The sequence below is a fragment of the Plecotus auritus genome (assembly GCF_963455305.1).
Source record: "Plecotus auritus genome assembly, chromosome: 5".
NCBI classification, from domain to species: Eukaryota; Metazoa; Chordata; class Mammalia; order Chiroptera; family Vespertilionidae; genus Plecotus; species Plecotus auritus.
This window is the reverse complement of record NC_137776.1, coordinates 28681796-28701598: the sequence shown is the minus strand read 5'-3', so window position 1 is coordinate 28701598 and position 19803 is coordinate 28681796. Positions and strand designations below refer to the sequence as shown.

Below are 19803 nucleotides of genomic sequence, written 5' to 3'. Positions count from 1 at the left end.
CCTGCGGGATAGGGCCAAAACCAGCTCTCTGACATCCTCCAAGGGGTCCCATATTGCAAGAGGGCTCAGGCCAGGCTCAGGGACCCCACCAGTGCATGATTGGGCCAGGGACGGATGTGGGAGGTTGGCCAGCTGGGGAGGGACTGTGGGAGGGCTCCAGGGCATGTCTGGCCCATCTTTCTCAGTCCTGATCATCCAGACCCCAGCAGCAAGCTAACCTACCGGTCAGAGCATCTACCTTCTGGTGGTCAGTGCAAGTCATAGTGAGCGGTTGAGCAGCCTTAGCATATCATTAGCATATATGACACTTTGATTGGTTGAAGGGCCGACTGGTCGACTGGCCACTTAGCATATTAGGCTTTTATTATATAGGATAAAACATTGAAGAGCCAAGTTTTGGCTCTAATTTTGCATTTACATATCACCTGTTTTAAGAATACCTAGACATTTAACTATACTATGAACTAATGTTTTTAATTCTAAAATGAGAAAACTCAAATACAGCCAGCAGTTAAATTCAACTAATTGTAATTAATAGGAGTTCTTCAGCTCAGAATGAACACATATTAATTCATTCATCTGTTTAGCCATTCATGTATTAACTCACTCAACAAATATATATTTAAAAAATCAACTCTCAGTAATACTCTATTCTAATTGGAGCCCCAAACATAAGGAAAAAGATTGGGTTTTATTTTCTTATCATATTGGATTTGTAGGCAAAGAAAAAAATGTATAATGTATTTTTGAGATCTTTAGGAGTGGAATAAATATTTCTGGTATCAAACACAGGGTTATTATGGTTTTATAATCTCATTTATTCATTTATTTATTAATTCATTTGATAAACATATGTTGAAATTCTCCTACCTATATTGGATAAACCTAAGTTCCTATAGAGAGAAATAATTATCTCAATACATTATGCTGGAAAGAACAACAGTTTAGCATGACTTGATTAGAAAATGTTAATGGGGAATGGAATAGATTGGTTGCTCTCCAAATAAGTGGAGACTTTCTCCTTAGGCCATTGGGAAGCACTGAGGATTTTTATGCATGAAGAGGAGGTAACCCATTCAGAAGAGACTTTATGCTTCCATCAACATGTAGATTAAAAGCCTAAATATAACAAATATTTAGATTTGTGCACCATTAAATAGGCAAATATAAATCTGTAAAGGATCAGAGTAAAACCCAATATTTACATAGCACTTACCATGGCACACAGATTCGTTTTCAGGAATTACACCCACCGATTAAATCCTTGCAACAGTCAAAGGAGAAAGTTACAATTTCTTCTCCATTTTACAGATGAAGAAACTAAGACAAGAGAGAGTAAAGAAAATTTCCCAAGCTTCTGAGTTACTAAATCATTAAATACTAGATTTAAAATCCAGGTATGCCAACATCCATGGACTTAACCACTACATTAAAAGGCATTATTGCTACTGTCATTAAATCTTTACTATAGTAATTCTTCCTCAGAGTCACATCAACTTGTACAAAAAAATGATAATAAAGTTCTGAAATTCTTTCTTTTCTAATCCCATGCTCTACAGATCTCTTTTGATTGTTTTTATTTACTTTTTTTATAATGGCTATATTTATTTTTTAAATATATTTTTATTGATTTCAGAGAGGAAGGGAGGAGAGAGAGATAGAAACATTAATGATGAGAGAATATTATTGATCAGCTGACAGGGATCAGCCCCACACTTGGATTGAGCCCACAACCTGGCATGTGCCCTGACCAGGAATCAAACCATGACCTCCTGGTTCATAGGTTGATGCTCAATTACTTAGCCATACCAGCTGGATGGGTTTTTTTTAATCAATATTTTTATTGATTTCAGAGAGGAAGGGGGAGGGAGAGAGAGAGATAAAAACATCAGTGATGAGAGAGAATCATTGATGAGCTGCCTTCCTCATATGCCCTTGACCCAAATCAAAACCTCAAAACAGGGACCCTTCAGTCCACAGGCCAACACTATAACCACTGAGCAAAACCAGCCAGGGCTGATCGTTTTTAGATGTAATGGTGGGTACCTTCATAATTTTAGACAACATGCTTATTGATATTTTTTAATAAAAACAGTATCATTTTCTTGTCACTATGATAGAATGATTTAGCTTAAATGCATTTTGACCATCTATAGATCCCAGGTTTGATAGTTCTATCATTGCTCTTAGCTTTTATATTGCCCCTTTATGACATTAATAAAATACATAAATCCCTATTTCTTATTCCATAGGATTTTTATGGTATCATTTGGGCGCCCCCCACCCCGACTAAGATGAGTTGTCACTACCCTTACCTATTACTAAAACATATTCTTCACAGTTCCCTCCTTCTTTCTTCTCACACTTTGCCATTGAAATTTTGCCTTTTTAAGTAATTAACTTTATCAACTTTTACACTCTGTTCTGCATCCACAACCGAGTTGGCCCTTATTTGCCCATTGACTGTAGAGATTCCAGCATCTGTATGCCTACATTATTATTACATGCCAGTAGGCTTTTGTGTGTGTGTGTTTTTTCCTCAAACACTGCATTAGAATTACATTTTCATCTTAGAAATTTAATCTTGGACAACTGTGAAAGCTGAAAGAGATTGTTTCTAGTATCAAGGTTAAGTTGATTTTATTCTATAATATTAAATCATACTGTATTTTAATTTGCTTCAATGTAGACTATAACTTCTTGTACATTTTAGTTTTATCATTTCCAATTTTCTGTTTTTTTTTCTTTTCCTTTTCTATTTCATTCCTTTCCCTTCCTTTCTCCTTTTGTTCCTCTCTCTTGTCTCCCTTTCTTTCTCCATCCTTCCTCCACCCCTACTTCCTCTCTTCAAACTATGTGCTTGGATACTATCCTGTGAGTTTCCAAATATCTCATTCAGAGAAGTAGCAGCTACTTCAGGACATTTTTGGGTAGTTTGGGATTCCCCTCTCACTCCCTTTCTAATAAAACACCAATAATCTTGGGACTGTAGGGATGTTCAAAGCATGGAAGAGGGGGGAGGTATGCTAGTCCTTTGTCCACACCTACCCCTCAGCTGAGATGACACAGCCCTATTTGGTGCTCCTCTCAGCATGTCAGCGGCAGGTCTCTCATCTTGGGTACTGGCGACATTCAGACTTCTGCTGCACTCTGTGGTCAGGAAAACTTGGTAGTCTATCTATGTGTGTCTTGAATATCTTCACACCCCCATCATACTCTTTTATTCCTGAATCAAGCATGAGGGATTCTGTGAAGCTAGACATTAGGGGTTTAGATAGAAATGCTATAAAATATCTTCTCTTTTTGAGTTTCCCAGACTCTGTGGGAAATCTATCTTAAGCCCAACCCCTCCCACTTCCCATCCTTCTACCCCCACCCCATCCATCCCTACCCCAACCCCATCACACTCAAGAGTTTGGCTTTAGGGAAGAGTGGACAGCATGAGTACCTTTATCAGACCACTAAACAGTGGATTTACTGTTTGCCTTTTTTTCTGAACTTTCACCTTTCTCCCCAACTCAAAGTATTACCTCCTCTATAGCTAGAAAGACCCATACACACCAATTTTACCCAGTCTCTCATTAGTCCAGGACTTCAATAATTAGCTTCATTGATTACTCTTGCCTTTTTCCCCCTTTTAAACCTGCCCTATGTGTAGCTTTGGGCCAAACTTCTGAAAACTGATTCTTCAAATGAATTCCTGGTGATCTCTAGGCTGCCTGCCAGGAACATCTGAATCTCAGTTCAGACTCAAGCTGGAAAACACTTATATGGACTAGTAAATTTTACCAGACACTAAATGTACACATTTTTTAAAGTAAAACAGGGCAATAAAAGTATTTTCAAAATTGAACTTGACCCAAACTGATAAATCTTCCTGGTTCAATTCCAGAAATAAAATTGTTTTGATTTTCAACCTCATCTCAAGATGTTTAGAGACAAAACCAGTTAAAGACACCCATATCTATTAGTTCTATCTTCAGGTTTCTGGCAGATTCTGTGCACTGGAAACCCTGTTGTGTTTATGCCATCACTTTTATCTCAGCCACTTAGGGATCGGCTTAAAAAAAGGCAGGGGCGGGGTTGGGGGGGAGAGGGGCTGTTAGAGGATGACTGGGTGGCAGCCCTTCTGTCACCTGGGAGGCTGGGTTCCCCAAAACTACTAACTCCCAAAGGTCCTTCAGAGTAGTGGTCAACCCTCAGGGGCCAGCAAATATCAGACATTTTTTGTTTTCTCTTGTTGAGAGAGCATTTACATGTGTTACGGAGGAGCTGTAGTTGTATTTACATTGACATTCTAACAGTTCTCATTAAAGTTTAAAGAATCTCCTCAAAATAAGAAAGTACTTATTTGCAGGTATTATATAAATTTTTGAAGTGAAGAGAAAGATGAATCTTTGAAGTGCCTAATTCTTATGCTTAAAAATATCAAGCACATATTTTATTATTGCTACACATTGCCATACAATAGCCTTTTCTAATAAATCCTTAGGGAATCCTGAGGAATTTTAAAATAACATAGATTCTTACAACCTGGAATCATTAAGATCAAAACACAGGAAGAGTGCTGACCAGGTAACCTTGCAAATCCCTCTAATCTTTTAATGCTTTGATTGATGAATCTGATATGATTTTGCTTCAAGCTTCATGGATCCATTGGCTACTAATCAGGTTTAATAAATGTAATTCCATTTGAAAATATTAAGGAGCATGAATTATTACTTGATGATTTTTAACTAAGTGCAACCATAAAAATTTCTGACAGTCTCCATGAGCAGTGGTCATTGAACAAAAGTGTTTCCCGTGTATAATATACCACATCCAATTTACTTAAAATTGTATTTTGAGAGGTTTTCCCAGTTCTATGTAATACAGGATGAAGAGTTAACCAGGCAATGAACAATTTTTACAATGCCTTATAATATAGAAGTTAACAAAGAAAAATCAATAAAGACCGTTTATTTTCTAAAAATGAAAATGGAGTTTAAAAAGTAAGAAGATAGATCGGTTTTTGATAAATATACATTTGATAACTTGATAGCCTATGGGTAAAAATAATCTGACTTTAATAAAAACTTAAGGAATTAATTATCCTTAGTGCTTAATGCCACCCAGAGAAATTTCAGAAAAAGACTCGTAAAGTTTTTCACAATTTATTTAAGAATGAGATTAATCACTAATAAATAAATAAATAAAATTCAGTGTAAAGAGAGTTGTCATAACATAAAATATAGCTCCTGAAAAATACACATATAATACATTTTGGGAAGATAAGAATGGTGGTTTATAAAACAGTTACACAATCTAATTTTTGGAGAGTTAACATCTAAACTGGCAGTTTCAGGAGCAAGTTTGTTGTACTATAAGGTTTCTATGATGGCTAATTTTATGTGTTATATTGATGGGCCCATAGGTGCACGGATATTGGATTAAATGTTGTGGGTAGTTCTTTGAGGGTGTTTTTGGATGAGAATAGCATTTGAATTAGTAGAGAGAGTAACAGATTGCCCTTCCTAATGTAGGTGGGCTTCATTCAGTCAGGTGAAGGCCTAGATGAAACAAAAAAGCTGACCCTCTTATAAGATACTAGAGGCCAGGTGCACGAAAATTCATGCTCTCGGGGTGGGGGGTCCCTCAGCCCGACCTGCACCCTCTCACAATCTGGGACCCCACAGATAGGGTCCTTAGGCCTTTCATGAGATCAGGGCCTATCCGGCTTTCCTTCCCAGGGCTGCAGGCAGCTGGCCCCACCCCCGCTGCTGCCACTGCTTGCCATCTGTGCAGCGCTGCCCCCGCTTCTCTGCCACCAGTGGCTTCCCTCTGCAGGCAATGGCTTGGCTGGCCTGGGCCTCCCTCTTTCTTTGCTGGGGGGCAGGGTCAGCCCTGTGAGGGGCCATCTGCCTACCTGATCGCCCGTAACCACTCTGCCTGCCTGCCTGATTGCCCCTAACTGCTTGCTTGGGGGCGGGCCAGCCCAGCGAGGGGCTGTCTACCTGACCGCCCCTAACCACTCGCCTACCTACCTGATCACCCCTAACCACTCTGCTTGCCTGCCTAATTGCCCCTAAACACTCTGCCTGCCTGCCTGATTGCCCCTAACTGCTTGCTTGGGGGAGGGGCTGTCTGTCTACCTGATCTCCCCTAACTGCTTGCCTGCCTACCTGATCACTCCTAACCACTGGTCTGCCTACCTGATCACCCCTAACCACTCTGCCTACCTGCCTTATTGCCACTTACCCCTTGCTTGGGGGCAGGACCAGCACTGACTTCTGGTTGGTCAGCCTCTGGTCATTACTGGTTGTTACAACCCAGGGTTTTTATATATTAGGATAGAGAATTTCTTTTGCCTGACAGCCTTTACACTGGGACATCAGATTTTTGCCTGCTTTCAGACTTTAAAACAACGACTCTTCCTGGGACTCAAGCCTACCAGCTTTCCACTGTAGAACCATCAGCTCTATTGGTTATTCATTCTTTGAACTTGAACTAGAACTATACCATCAGCTCTCCTAAGTCTTGAGCTGGACTATTCACTCTGTAGATCTTGGGACTTGTCAGCCTCCATAATTACATGAGATAATCCCATGAGACAATCCCTCTCTCTCTCTCTCTCTATATATATATATGATCTCTGAAAGCATAATAATCTGGCCACTCAGAGTGTGTGTGTGTGTGTGTGTGTGTGTGTGTGTGTGTGTGTATATATATATATATATATATATATATATATATATATATATATAATTTTATTTTATTTTTTTAGAGGCCCTGTGCATGAATTGGTGCATGGGTGGGGTCTGGCCAGCCTGCCCAGAGGGAGGGGACATGGGCGGTAGGCCGGCCTGCCTGCTGGTCGAACTCCTGGTCAAGGGGACAATTTACATATTAGCCTTTTATTATATAGGATATACACTGAGTGGCCAGATTATTATGCATTCAGAGATCATAATAATCTGGCCACTCAGTGTACACACACACACACACACACACACACATATGTATACATATATACTAGTATATATAATGTATATATAAACTTATTGGTTCTCTTTCTCTGGAGAACCCTTACTAATATAGTTTCCATTCACAAGTGTTTACCCTGTGAAAATTTACATACTCATGATTTTAAAGTAATGTCCAGTGTCATTTGGCATTTACTTAAATTAGTATTCACTATGGGCAAAGCAAGGTGGTAGAAAGTGAATTAGTTTTAAAGCCAGATTTAAATTCCTTGCTCTGCCACTAAATACATAAGTTGTCCTGGGCAGATTATTCTACCACTCTGAAAAATGTGTTTCCTTGTTTATAAAATAAACATTAAAAAATTAAAATGGAAAACTAAACCCCTCCAAGATTGCGTGGCAGACCTAAGGGTTTCCTAAAAATCTAAGTCACACATCTCTGAGATGGTTGATAAAGTGACTCTAATCTCTTAACTATATATTGATTGATGTGTATTTTGTTTGAAGAGATGAGGGAAGGGCAGCATGATGGAATAGTTCATATACTATTATTACTGAGAGTTTTTTTACTGATTTCTAGCACTTTTCCCCTTGCCCATTGAAATGTGAGGACTACCCCAGTAACATTTAACATACTAACTTACTTACTATTTAAAAACATACTAACTTACTTACTATTTAAAGTATTGAAGTATAACTGAATAAATCGGCATGCTAAGTACCCTTCCAATAAATATTATGTCTGCATGCACAGGTCTAGGATTGATGAAAATTTTTCTTTAATGCCTCCAGCACACTTTAGATACATGCTGAGTCATTTAATTGAAATTAGGTGCATACTGAAGCACGAGAAATGTCCATATTCCTCTTATTTAGTAGCTCACCTATTTCACACAGAAGCCAAGTGGTGATTGAGGACAATTGGGGGTCACATAACTAAACTGAAGACCAGGCCCTCAGTACTCACCCACACCATGTGTCTCATGAGCAGCTGTAGAAAGTGAAAAATGTGTGCACTTTTCTTTGAAAGAGTTCTTACTAATCTTGTTTCTTTTTCTTTTTTTTTAATCCTCACCCGAGGATATATTTCTATTGATTTTTAGAGAGAGGGGAAGAGAGAGGGAAAGACAGAAAAAAACATCATTGTGAGAGAAACACATCGATTGGTTGCCTCCTGCACGGCCCCAACCAGGTCCAGGCCTGGGAGGAGCCTGCAACCGCAATCCGGGTGCAGTGTCTTTGACCGAAATCAAATCCGGGACCCTTGGGTCAGCAGGCCGACATTCTATCCACTAAGCCAAACAGGCTAGGAAATAATCTTGTTTCTTGAGGAATAAATACCAGCCACAACAAAGTCAACTAATTTAAACTATTGCTTTTATTATAATTACACGGGAGCACAAATAAATAAGCACAAAAGTATTTAAAATATTGTCAGTGCACTAAAGAAAACAATTTGTTTTTAAACAACATCTGGTTACTTCAGTAGTATCAAAGTACATTTATAATTACATGTTACCTAAAAAAACCAAGTACAAAAATTAAGAGAAATTAAAACATCAATGTTTATATTATTCTGTATATAGAAATGGCTACCAACACATGAGTAGAGAAATCTGCTATCTAATGCTTATTTGCACATTTTTTCAGGCACATACCTGACAAGTTTATGAAAAATGCAATAATGACATTCAGATTTTTAGATATGGTAAACATGTCATTTTGGAATGGATGGTAAATGGTTTCCTTTAAAAACCCTGTCTTTTAAAAATGTAGTGCCATTATCCACTAAAAAACATATTATTTTATATAATTTTCTTAATAGCTATCTGTTTCAATTTCTTGAAAAGAGCAAGAAAGTAAACATACAATTGCTAAATACGTAAACACATTTTTAGTGCAAGATAACAAGACCTGTGACTTTACTGTGCTTTGATTTTTATAATCACAGTGCACTTTACACGAACTGCTACACTACAAATGTTAAGGAGTTCCAAACCAAAGAAGTGCATACTAAACATTTCCCTATATATTATATACAGTATGTATACTGTATGTGGCTGTATACACGTGTAAATGTAAATGCTTTTAGGGTAGGCAAACCCAGTCACATTTGAGAACAATTGAACACTTCAAAAATTTTGTCATATATACTCGGGAAATAAATCCAACAATATCTCTGTAAAGATGTTTCCCCTTAAATTTGAACTTATATAACACTTAAATGGAAATGTACAGACATTATTGTTCCAGATTAAACACCTTTGCTATGATGTAATTGACCCAAATATCGAAAGGTTATAAATTAATCTAAATCCCAAGCAATAGTGTTCAAGTCCAACATAGCAAAACTTGCTATCATCTTACTGATTTACTGATAGACAGCGGTACATATCCTATGTGTACAAATAGAGGCTTACACATAAACATATTTTATACTTAGACATTGACTTTACTATGTTTTAGTAGTTTATTTTGACTGTACATTGGATCTGAAAGAAAAGAGAATACCATATATAAACACATAAGTGATGTCAAGCACATGTGATATTGTATATCTTCTTAAAAACAATCGACTTTGTTTTGAAAATATTAATGATTGCCTAATTAAGCTCATTAAAGGCAGGGCCACATCTTTTTGAATATTTAATGCCAAATACTTCACAAATTTTTTAAATAACTGATACATAAGTTGCTCAACAGTGAACTGTTAAATGACTAATGGATTAATAAATTGTCCACATTCTACAGTTAACTATCTTAAATACTATAAGTACCATTTTTTTTTTCACTTCCATTTAAGTTTGGGACATAATGAGTTACAAATTGCTATTTATTCTACCTCTATTCCTTCACAAAGGTGAATTATTTCTCATCTCAGATTACTGCTTAAATCATAGGACTCTGCTTATTTTCATAGGTAGCCATAATTAGCTCACAGGCTCTTTTCTATAGGCAAGTGGCTCACCTTAACATGTACGTAATATGAAAACTGCATTGTATGTGCACTGTTTAGATGTCTTGTTTAATTAGTTAAAACGGTATCCTAACAGGGTTGTTCAGTGTTTTTGACTTGCTCATTAACCTCACTCAAAAGGGTCAACCCAAAAGGTGTGTGAGGATGAGGCTAAAGCCAGAATGTAGTAAGAAAGAGGTTTCCCTCCTCTCCAGAGCAGTCAAAGAAAACTTTCTGGAACCTCAGTGTCTCTGAAGTCCCGGTGTCATTATTTTGAAAAGTGAAGTTCTGTCTGGTTGTATCCACACAATTGCTATGTATCTGTAAAACTACAAATGTTAACCTCCCACTGTTTTATTTGTTTCACTCTCCCAGCAATGTTATATGGGAGGATAGCAACGCTCACTGACACAGATCAGTCACTTTTCACTCCACACTTGCTGCAACAGCATGAACACAGGGCAAAGGGGGCAGTGTTTTCGTAAAGAACGCCTGATAGACCTCCAAGTGTGCTGGCTACTGGGATTGGGCAGAAATGCAGGATTTGATTTGTCTCTTCTCAGCTAAGAAGTTTCTCACATATAAAAGCATCTGGCTGACAGCCAATAAAATTCTGTGTCTCTAAAATTTGCTGTGAAAAGATCATGTTTTCATAGGTCTGAGCGCTTTCCATCTGCTAACCATGCCAGGATAAGACCTGTTCTTGGGCACTGCAAAAAAAAGATGAGCTTTGCCATTCAATGCTGTTCTGGCTGGAGGTGGATTTTTTTTTTTTTTCATCTTCTGACCAAAGTCATAGACAGAAGTGTCCTAATTGACGACCATGAGAAAGTAAGCTCTTTTTTTTTTTTTTTTTTTTGTCCTATCCACCTTTTCCCTCCACATAAAGAAGTATATACTAAGAGGAAATCCACTACAGACTTGCTATTGCCATACAGGCTAAGCCAGAGCGGACAGATGGATAGGCACATAGTAACAGTTCTTGAGCCAAAATCCATGAAGCCACTTCTCCAGATCTTTCCATTAGTTCCCATTGAAAGCAAGATTGAGAGAAATTAAATGGAAACAGTTGCCTAAGATCAAATTTTCAAACAAGTTACCATTCTAGAAAATAACTTATTTTAAAAAAGGAGTATCTGATGTCCAGCCAGTGTTGCTCAGTGGTTGAGCATGGAACCAGGAGGTCACGGTTTGATTCCTGGTCAGGGCACACGCCCTGGTAGCGGGCTTCATCCCCAGTGTGGCGGATGCAAGAGGCAGCCGATCTATGATTCTCTCTCATCTTTGATGTTTTTATCTCTCTCCCTCTCCCTTCCTCTCTGGAATCAATAAAAATGTACTTAAAAATAAATAAAAATAAGAAGGAGTAGGTGAAACTCGGCAACAGCGTAAGTTGGGCAGAATAAATGGGAATGGCTAAATCCAGCCCAAATCATGTCAGTACCTCTGTTTCCTTCTTGACAAATGGCCAGCATTAAAAAAGTCTTCTGCTTAAGTCATAGAAATATGGAAAAGATTGGCATCTGAAAAACACACTTACACATGTTACCTAAATATAAAGTTCAAGGGAATTATCCAATCATGACCTTATGGAGCCTGAATAGACAAATAAACCAAGATCATAATCAAGATGCTAAGAACTGATGTCTTATGTCTGATTGATTGGCTTGAGCGTATGTGGTCCTAATGACTTGAATCAGCATAATAACTTGGGTTATTAATATATTTTATTTTAATTATGATTTTATCTTAACACATTTTTATTACTCAGATTTGTTTCCTATGAGATATTGGGTTTCATAACTGGTGAAATATGGCAACAGGGTTTATTTAAGCTCCTTAAGATCCCTCTGAGATTTCCTGAAATTGTGGTTCTGCTTTTTTTTTTGTTTTTACCACCTCAGGTATACAAGCAAAACCTAAAACTTTAGAAAGCATTTTATGTACACAGTTCTCCCACTGAGTCCTCATTCACGCACACATGTGCACACATGACAAATACACATGCTCCCACTTACCTTTTTCCTTATTTTTTTTTCAGAATTCTAATTGGACATCAAAATATACATTAATTATAAAATATTAAAAAATTATCTTATAAGATTTCAAAGGCTTGAAAGGAACTATTACTGATAAAGTATTACTAGATTTTTAGGAATATAGATTACAAAAGTTCCCTAACTCCTGCTATATTTGGTTTTATTGAGCAACACTGCACTATTGCTGTCAAAACCCTTACAAGGAAAACCACTATGACAATAACTTCAAACACATACCTTGTCTCTCAGAAATATAATACTCAATTGATTGTTAAAGAACCACATACTGTCAATTTTAAGAAGCATAAATAGTAATTTAAATATACAAAATATATGTGATAGTTTCCTTTTTATTCATTTGTGGCAATATTTATATTCAACTAACAAGCTATTCTTAAAAGATATATATAATTTGTTTAACTTAAATTTTACCACCTCATAAAATTGAATCCACCCCGTCCCCAATCCCCTGCATTTCCTGTTTCTTCCTTGAAAGAAAATGAAATAAACAAGTGGTCATAATTCTTTGGTCATGGTGTCATAATTAGTGGGAATGGGTGTGATACTCATGCACAGAAGACTGTGACCCAAAAATGTGGTAATAACTAGGGTGAAAAATGTACAAGAAATACCATTTCGTTAATAGACCTAAATTTTGAGGAAGATTGACATTTAGTGTACTAAAATCTGTAAACGCACCTGGTTAAATATTTATTTCTCATCTTCTGGGCGGGGAGGGTGGGGACAAACAGACACATTAGAAATAGCGATCGCAGTGGCTGCAATGCCATAGGTCCCAGATTCTTGAATGTAGTCTCACTGTTTATTTAGCTTTTGATTCCTTGTTGCTTCCCTTGTCACAGTGAACCCTGGTCTCCTCCAATCAGATCAATGATGCAATGATGCAAGGACGGGTCATTTCTGAAGGAAATATTTTCTGCTGGGATGTCCAAATAACTTTATGTGGAGTCTGACTAACCATTGCTTAGTACCAAGATGATATTCAAGAGAAATTCGTAGAAAGCCTATGTAGCAAAAATGTTGGTGTCGATGTAATGTGGACATCCAAATTAAGCATCACACTTGCATTCATTCCCTGTTAGACTCTTAAAAACTTACGAAACAACATGTTTTCTTAATGACTATGATATTCAACTTATATTTTACTAGCACCAGATCATATATTTTGTGATTGAACATGATTTATAGCTGTGAGCTCTTGTACAGAAGACAAATATGGGCAGAAAAAATAGTTTAACTGCAAAATTAATAATAAAAGGCATCAAGGGATTACATATATAAAAGAGAAGATAACAAACCAGTTAATACCAAAATTATATCATATAGTAAAACTCTTGATATTTCTGTCATTTATATACGCATATTGTGTATTATTTCAGGTATCACCCATAAACTAGTAAAATATGTACATCTTAATCTCTTCCTGGATTCAAAATAATCCATGATAAATAAGTGTGCCTTAATTGCAAGGAAATATACATTTTATTTTGCACTTGCATGAGTAAGCGCAGCTTCCCTTGAGTTTTCCAGGGAAGTGCTGATGTTCCATTCCAACAGAAAAGATACTTAACAGTTACTTAGCACATGACGAGTCGACCTCCCTCTTCACATTAAGTCATGTGGAGCTCACGCCATCCTGTACACAGTCATATGGCAGTATCCCAGAATACCGTTTGCTGTTTAGAATAGGGTGGAGGGCTGTACTTCTTTGCACCTGCATTCTTCTTCCAGCTGGGCAGGATAGGCATGCTATCCTGTTTGCAAAGGCCCTTTTCCGTTTTCTGTCTAGCCTTTATTTCCTTGCACAAGCAACGCTTTTTCTCAATCATCTCAAGCATTGTATGGTCTCCATGAACCCACTGCATGCATGCCACCTAGCAAAAAAGAAAGAGTGAATACAGAACAAAAGAATGGAATGAAAGCAGGTTTTTGTTGTTGTTTGCACTGTGCTAGTAGTTGTTTTAAAAATGTCAGCTGCTTGGAAGTCTTACAAAGCAAAATTAAAATATGGAAACTATAAATAAAATTTCTACTTAAATTAGTAAACATTGTGATATTATTAAACAACTAGAGGCCCGATGCATGACATTCATGCTGGAGTAGGCCTTCCTTCCCCCAGCTGTCGGCACCAGCTTCCCTCTGGCACCCAGGACCTGGGCTTCCCTCCGGCCACTGGCTTTGTCTGGAAGGACACCCGGAATGACATCTGGGAAGACGTCTGGTCTAATTAGCATATTACCCTTTTATTATTATAGATAACTTAGGCATAAATATTTTCCAGTATGTTGTAAAAGTTCACAATATAGAAATAAAACTGTTTTTATCCTTTTAAGCCATTTGCCAAATATTCTATATTGACTCCATTGTCTTATAGGTCTTAATATGTCTATGTTTTATGGATTTTAATGAACATTTGCATTCTTAAAATAAAACATGGGCTTGTTTATAAATAGCATATAGAATTAAAGACAGCAATATAATTAAGCCATTAACCCAGGATGGGGAAGTTTACACTTAATTATGTAGCAAATCTGCTTTATAACTAGGAAGGGTAAAATAGTTCACTTGGAGTTTCTGAATTTGATGTTACATTTTTAGCATAATAATCAGAGCAAATACTTACCTATCGCTTACTCTATACCATATCCCATTCTAAGTACTACGCATAGCATACTTCATTTATTCCTCACAATGATGATGCTCTGAAGAAAGTACTATTTATTATTCACAGTGATGAGTAAAATGAAACAGAGAGATATAGTAACTTGACTGAGGTCACAGAGCCAAGGAATGGCAGTTAGGATTGGAACTCCAGAGTTTATCTCCAACACCCATGCCTTTGACAACTACACTACACTGACTCTCGATATACACAGAACTGAAAAGGATTCAAAGGCAAATTAGCACAATGCCCTCATTGTACTAAGATGAGAACGTTAAGACTTCAAGAAGTCATATCTTTACAAAAGTCAAGCACATAGGTTTTGGTGTGAACAAGGCAATACCAAATACTTAATCTTTTATGGAGAGGGCAGGACAGAGAGCTAAAGGATGAGGATCCAAATCCTAGGTCTGTCAAATTTCCTCTACGCACTCCACTTATTGGCTTCTCTATCTGAGGAACTGAATTGATAATATCTCAATTTCAGAGGTGCTGTAAGGATTAAATTGCATAATGAAAGTGAAGTGGTTTTTTTATATTTATTGATTGATTTTGAGAGAGACTTTGATTTGTTGTTTCACTCATTTATGTATTCATTGGTTGATTCTTGCATGTGCCCTGACGGGATGGAAGCCACAAACTTGGCATATTGGGATGATGAGGGCTGAAGTCACTTTTGAAAACAGTAAGGCATTGCCCAAGAATTACTGTTTTAATACTGACAAATACCTAGTTTTCCACACTTGCTTTCTGTCAAACATGTGCAAAGAGCTCTCTCTATATGTGTCACATTAAACCCTCCCAGATCCACTGAAAGTTAGGATCTATCTACATACTACAATGAGCAAACTGACTCTTGGAGAATTTAAGGCACTAGATCAAGGTCACAGCTTATTAGTTGTGATATAGACATATGAAACTCAGATATGTTTGAGCGGAAAATGAATATTCTTTCTGCTACATCATGCTCTTATCTCCTGAATATTCTTTAGAAATTATAATAATAGCTATTGTTGTATGTACTACTGTCCCCAGATGCTACTCCAAATGCAAATATATTTATGGCTTTATAAGTCAGTAAAAGGTGCTTATCAAATAAAACAAAATCAAGTGATTTAGCAGAATCTCCAAAATAATACTCTTAAAGTTTTGGTACTAGTATGTGCCTAGCTTAATATAAAATTCCTTGAAAGAACAAGCTGTGTTTTATGCCTTTTGATGTCCTCTGGCTCCTAGCTCAGGACCTTGACCATGGGTGTTCACTTTCTAAATGCAATCCTGTGTGTTTGAAGAGTTAATATAACCAACAGGCTTTTGTCCCAATAGGAGATTGCCAAAGCTGCTTGGAAATTTTCCAAAAAGGTTATAATATTTTATAAATTAATCTATGCAATAAAAATACAGTAACTCTAAAATGGTGGAAATACAAACAAAATTTATTATGACAATAAACTTAGAAATGGAATTGATAACACCCAATTCCCAGAAGGTAGGCCCCAAATCTCATTCAGCGCAGTAGCCCCAACATGCTGAACAGTGATTGAGCTCTCTAAAAAAAATTTATGCATGAATAGATGCCAACATCACTAACAGTTTTTGTTGTCTCTTAGAAAACACTATAGGTAAGATATTTATAGCACTGCTTCAATATTTGCATTGTATTTACTGCTCCACACAAACATTCACTCATTTATTACTTATTTTTTAATACTTTAGGCTACAAATTATTACATGTCACTGCAAAATAATTTTCCTGGTTTAATTCTCACACCAATATATTTCACAGTTATCATAATATTTCATATGTGCATAACCATATCACCATACCTATAATAAGTATGTGGTTTTAGTCCATGAGAAGTTTATGCTGTGTAAGTATGTCAATTTGTTAAGAATAATATATTCTTTAAAAATCTAAAATGAAGTTTAAGAGTGAAGTTATAAAGTATAGTTTTTCGTATTATTTACATTTTTACTTTAGAATACTTATATATTCATTTGGTTGATTTAGTTTAAAACATTAATAGAAGAAAAGCAACCACTTTTTCTTTTTCAGACTGACCCTGTCATATTAACCTATTTTCTTTTGGTGGCCAAATTTCAATACAAATTCCACAAGAAAGCATAGTCCAACCCATGAAAGAGAGTTACTAGTAAATATTCTAAGAATTCAAAGACAGGTTGTTAGAAAATAGCCAATTACATTTTTCAACATCTTAAATATTTTTACAGATATATCAAGTGTGATATAAAATTTACTTTTAAATACTACATATTTTTAAATATTATTTTTTGGAGGGTACACTTACTTTTTAATTCAACCAGGTTGAACTCCAACGTTACTACTATGGCCATTTACATGGCCAAATCCTCTAAAATGTGTCTAAAAATTACATTTCATTCTGATAGTAAGATGTTATTCTTTAATCCATTCATTTAGACAAAATAAATAGTATGTTTAGAAATTATATGAAGTGTATTAAGAATGCTACCCAGGAAATATTTCATACTTTCTTCTTTTTTGTTTTATTATCAAATTCTTCATATCCAATTTAAATTTAGCTATAAAATCCCATTCCACTTCCCCCTGGAGTTAAGAGAACTCTGGGAGTAGATTTACAACTAATTTGAAACTAAGCCCAGTAAATAAACTCTTCTAGTTTAGCTATTTAATCAAGTGGCCTTGTTTCTTGTCTTTAATCCAAATGTGTTTATTATGTACACCATGAAGGAATGAAATAAAAACATACACAGGCAAGTAAGTATATCTTGAGAGGCGATCGCAAACAATTGTTCAATTAATATTAACACACATCTCTTGGACAAGATTTTCATATTAACATGATTCATCAGAGGCAATATTCTTGACTCATAAGTCCATAGACATAAAATCAAATGAAGCTCCTCCTCAAGGAGGTAAAAAATAGATCTACACCCCTTAAGAATAGGCTACACACACTGACTTCTTTCCAAAGAGCATAGTATGAAAGGGGGAACAGAGTACCTTCATAGTCGAGAAACCTGGCAGACACAACCTACTCCAACCAGGTGATCAACAGTAACAAGTGATATTGAGAGTATGCACCCTTATTGATGTGTTGAAAAAGGCATGTTACCTCTGTGGTCTTCTTCTCCCAAACCATAATGCCATATAACTATGAAAAAAAACACCCAACAAACCTAACTAGAAGGATACTCTACAAAATATCAGTCCAGCAATCCTCAAAACACTCAAGGTCATACAAAATATGCAAAGTCCAAGAAGCTGTCATAGTCTAGAGAAGGAAAGGAAACATGCTGACTAAAATTAATTGATGCGGCATCCTGTAACAGGAAATCCAAGTAAAGTACTATGGGCTTTAACAATAATTCATCAATACTGATGCATTAGTTGTGACAAATGCATCATGGTAATGTACCATATTAACAATAGTGGAAACTGGGTGTGAGGTATACAGAAACCTCTGTACATTCTTTGAGATATTTTTATAAATTTAAAATTCAATATATATATATATATATATATATATATATATACACACACACACACACACACACACATATATATATACATATACATATATGCATGTATATATATATATACACACATATATATATATATATATATATATATATTAAAATCACAGTATGGGACTCAATTCTTTCCAAAGAATATATAACCATAGCTTTTATTCTTTAGATGAAAACAATATGGTGTAATAGAAAGAGTTAAATGACTTTGGAATCTCGATTGTTTTGTGACATTCTAGTCATATATCTCTCTGAACTTGTATGTACTTTATATAGACATTGTATACATATATTTCATATATACATATACTTACATATACTCTATATACTTCACATATATATTTCATTTATACTGTACATACTTTACATGTATATTATGTAAATTGGAACATCATACTTCTAATGGCTATAGGAAGCAGTGAAGTAAAATGTACAAAGAGACTGAGAAACTATAAAGTCTGACACATTGTTAATGACCTGTCTCCTGGTCCTTCCACCCCTCAGGAATAGCACAAGTGAGGAGTCTTGAAATTATTTCAATAATTACTTTCCCTAAAAAATAAACTAAGTACTTCCCAATACCAAGTAAACCCCATCCAAAGTACAAGGGAACAGTAATATTGTCCAAAAATAAATCTCTACAGTATTTGTTTAAGTTATTCCATTTTCCAAAATATGTAAATAATAAAGAGAAAATATATACTGAAATAAACAGTTGGAGCATTTCAGTATTAAAAATGATACCGGAATAGAACTGCTACAAGCATGCGTGTCTCTATGGCTTTGACTTCCGTGCCCCATGAGATCGCATGTAAATGATAATCCTTCATTCAGAGATTTGGAAGATGGGGCAATATCAAGCATGTGCCTTGTTGGCCTCAGAATAAGTTCAGCTGTGAGCCTTGACCATTGTGAATAAAATTTAATGTCTTAAACAATAGACATGCATCGATATTAATTTTCAGATGCTCTGAGGGGAAAAGTCTATCAGTTCCAAGCTCTCTCTTGTGCCAACTTCTCTCACCTGGATAACCCATTTTAGGAGAAATTATCATTTTCAGCAAGTCGCGGTTGGGGGGGGGGGGGAATGTAAACTTTAATCTGGCTGAAAATGAAACAGGAGTTACCAAATTTCTCTGAAATTTTCCCTTATCCTACAGAAAATGTATCCAGGAAATGGCATAAAGGACAGCTGGTGTGATTCGAGAAGGGGAAGCCACTTCTTCAAGAATTAGGGGAGGTAGCGAGTCACCTACATCTGGGCTGTCCCTATCATTAAGGGTCCTGAGGCTAGCCAGAGGTGTTAACACTCTCACTGAAAATGTTCTCCCTTTCCCATTCAGCAGGCAGAGAAATTGATTCATTATTAAACAAAAGTACATAAAGAACAAACATATAAGCACCACAGCTTTTTTATAGAGATCATCAAGGTAACAGAGGTTGACAACCTACAACCCAGTTCCCAAATAACACTGCCTGTTTTTGCAAAAATTTTTATATTTTTAAATAGTTGAAAAAAACAAAATACTATTTTGTGACACATGAAAATTATATAAAATTCAAATGTCAGGGTATATAAAGTTTTACCTGGCAATAGACATGCCCATTTGTTGATGTCTATGGCTGTTTGAT

General features: G+C 36.2%; 1 protein-coding gene across 3 annotated transcripts in view; it reads right to left on the bottom strand.

Moving 5' to 3' along the window:
* Positions 1–8329: 8329 nt before the first annotated feature.
* NYAP2 (neuronal tyrosine-phosphorylated phosphoinositide-3-kinase adaptor 2) overlaps positions 8330–19803 on the bottom strand; it is a 240673-nt gene continuing 229199 nt past the window's right edge. For 2 of the 3 annotated variants that reach the window (XM_080669908.1, XM_080669907.1), the window contains one exon: positions 8330–13852. In XM_080669908.1, the coding sequence (XP_080526034.1) occupies positions 13625–13852 (228 nt within the window). In that variant the 3' untranslated portion in view covers positions 8330–13624. The remainder of the gene's footprint in view (positions 13853–19803) is intronic. The other variant, XM_080669909.1, reaches the window with a different exon arrangement.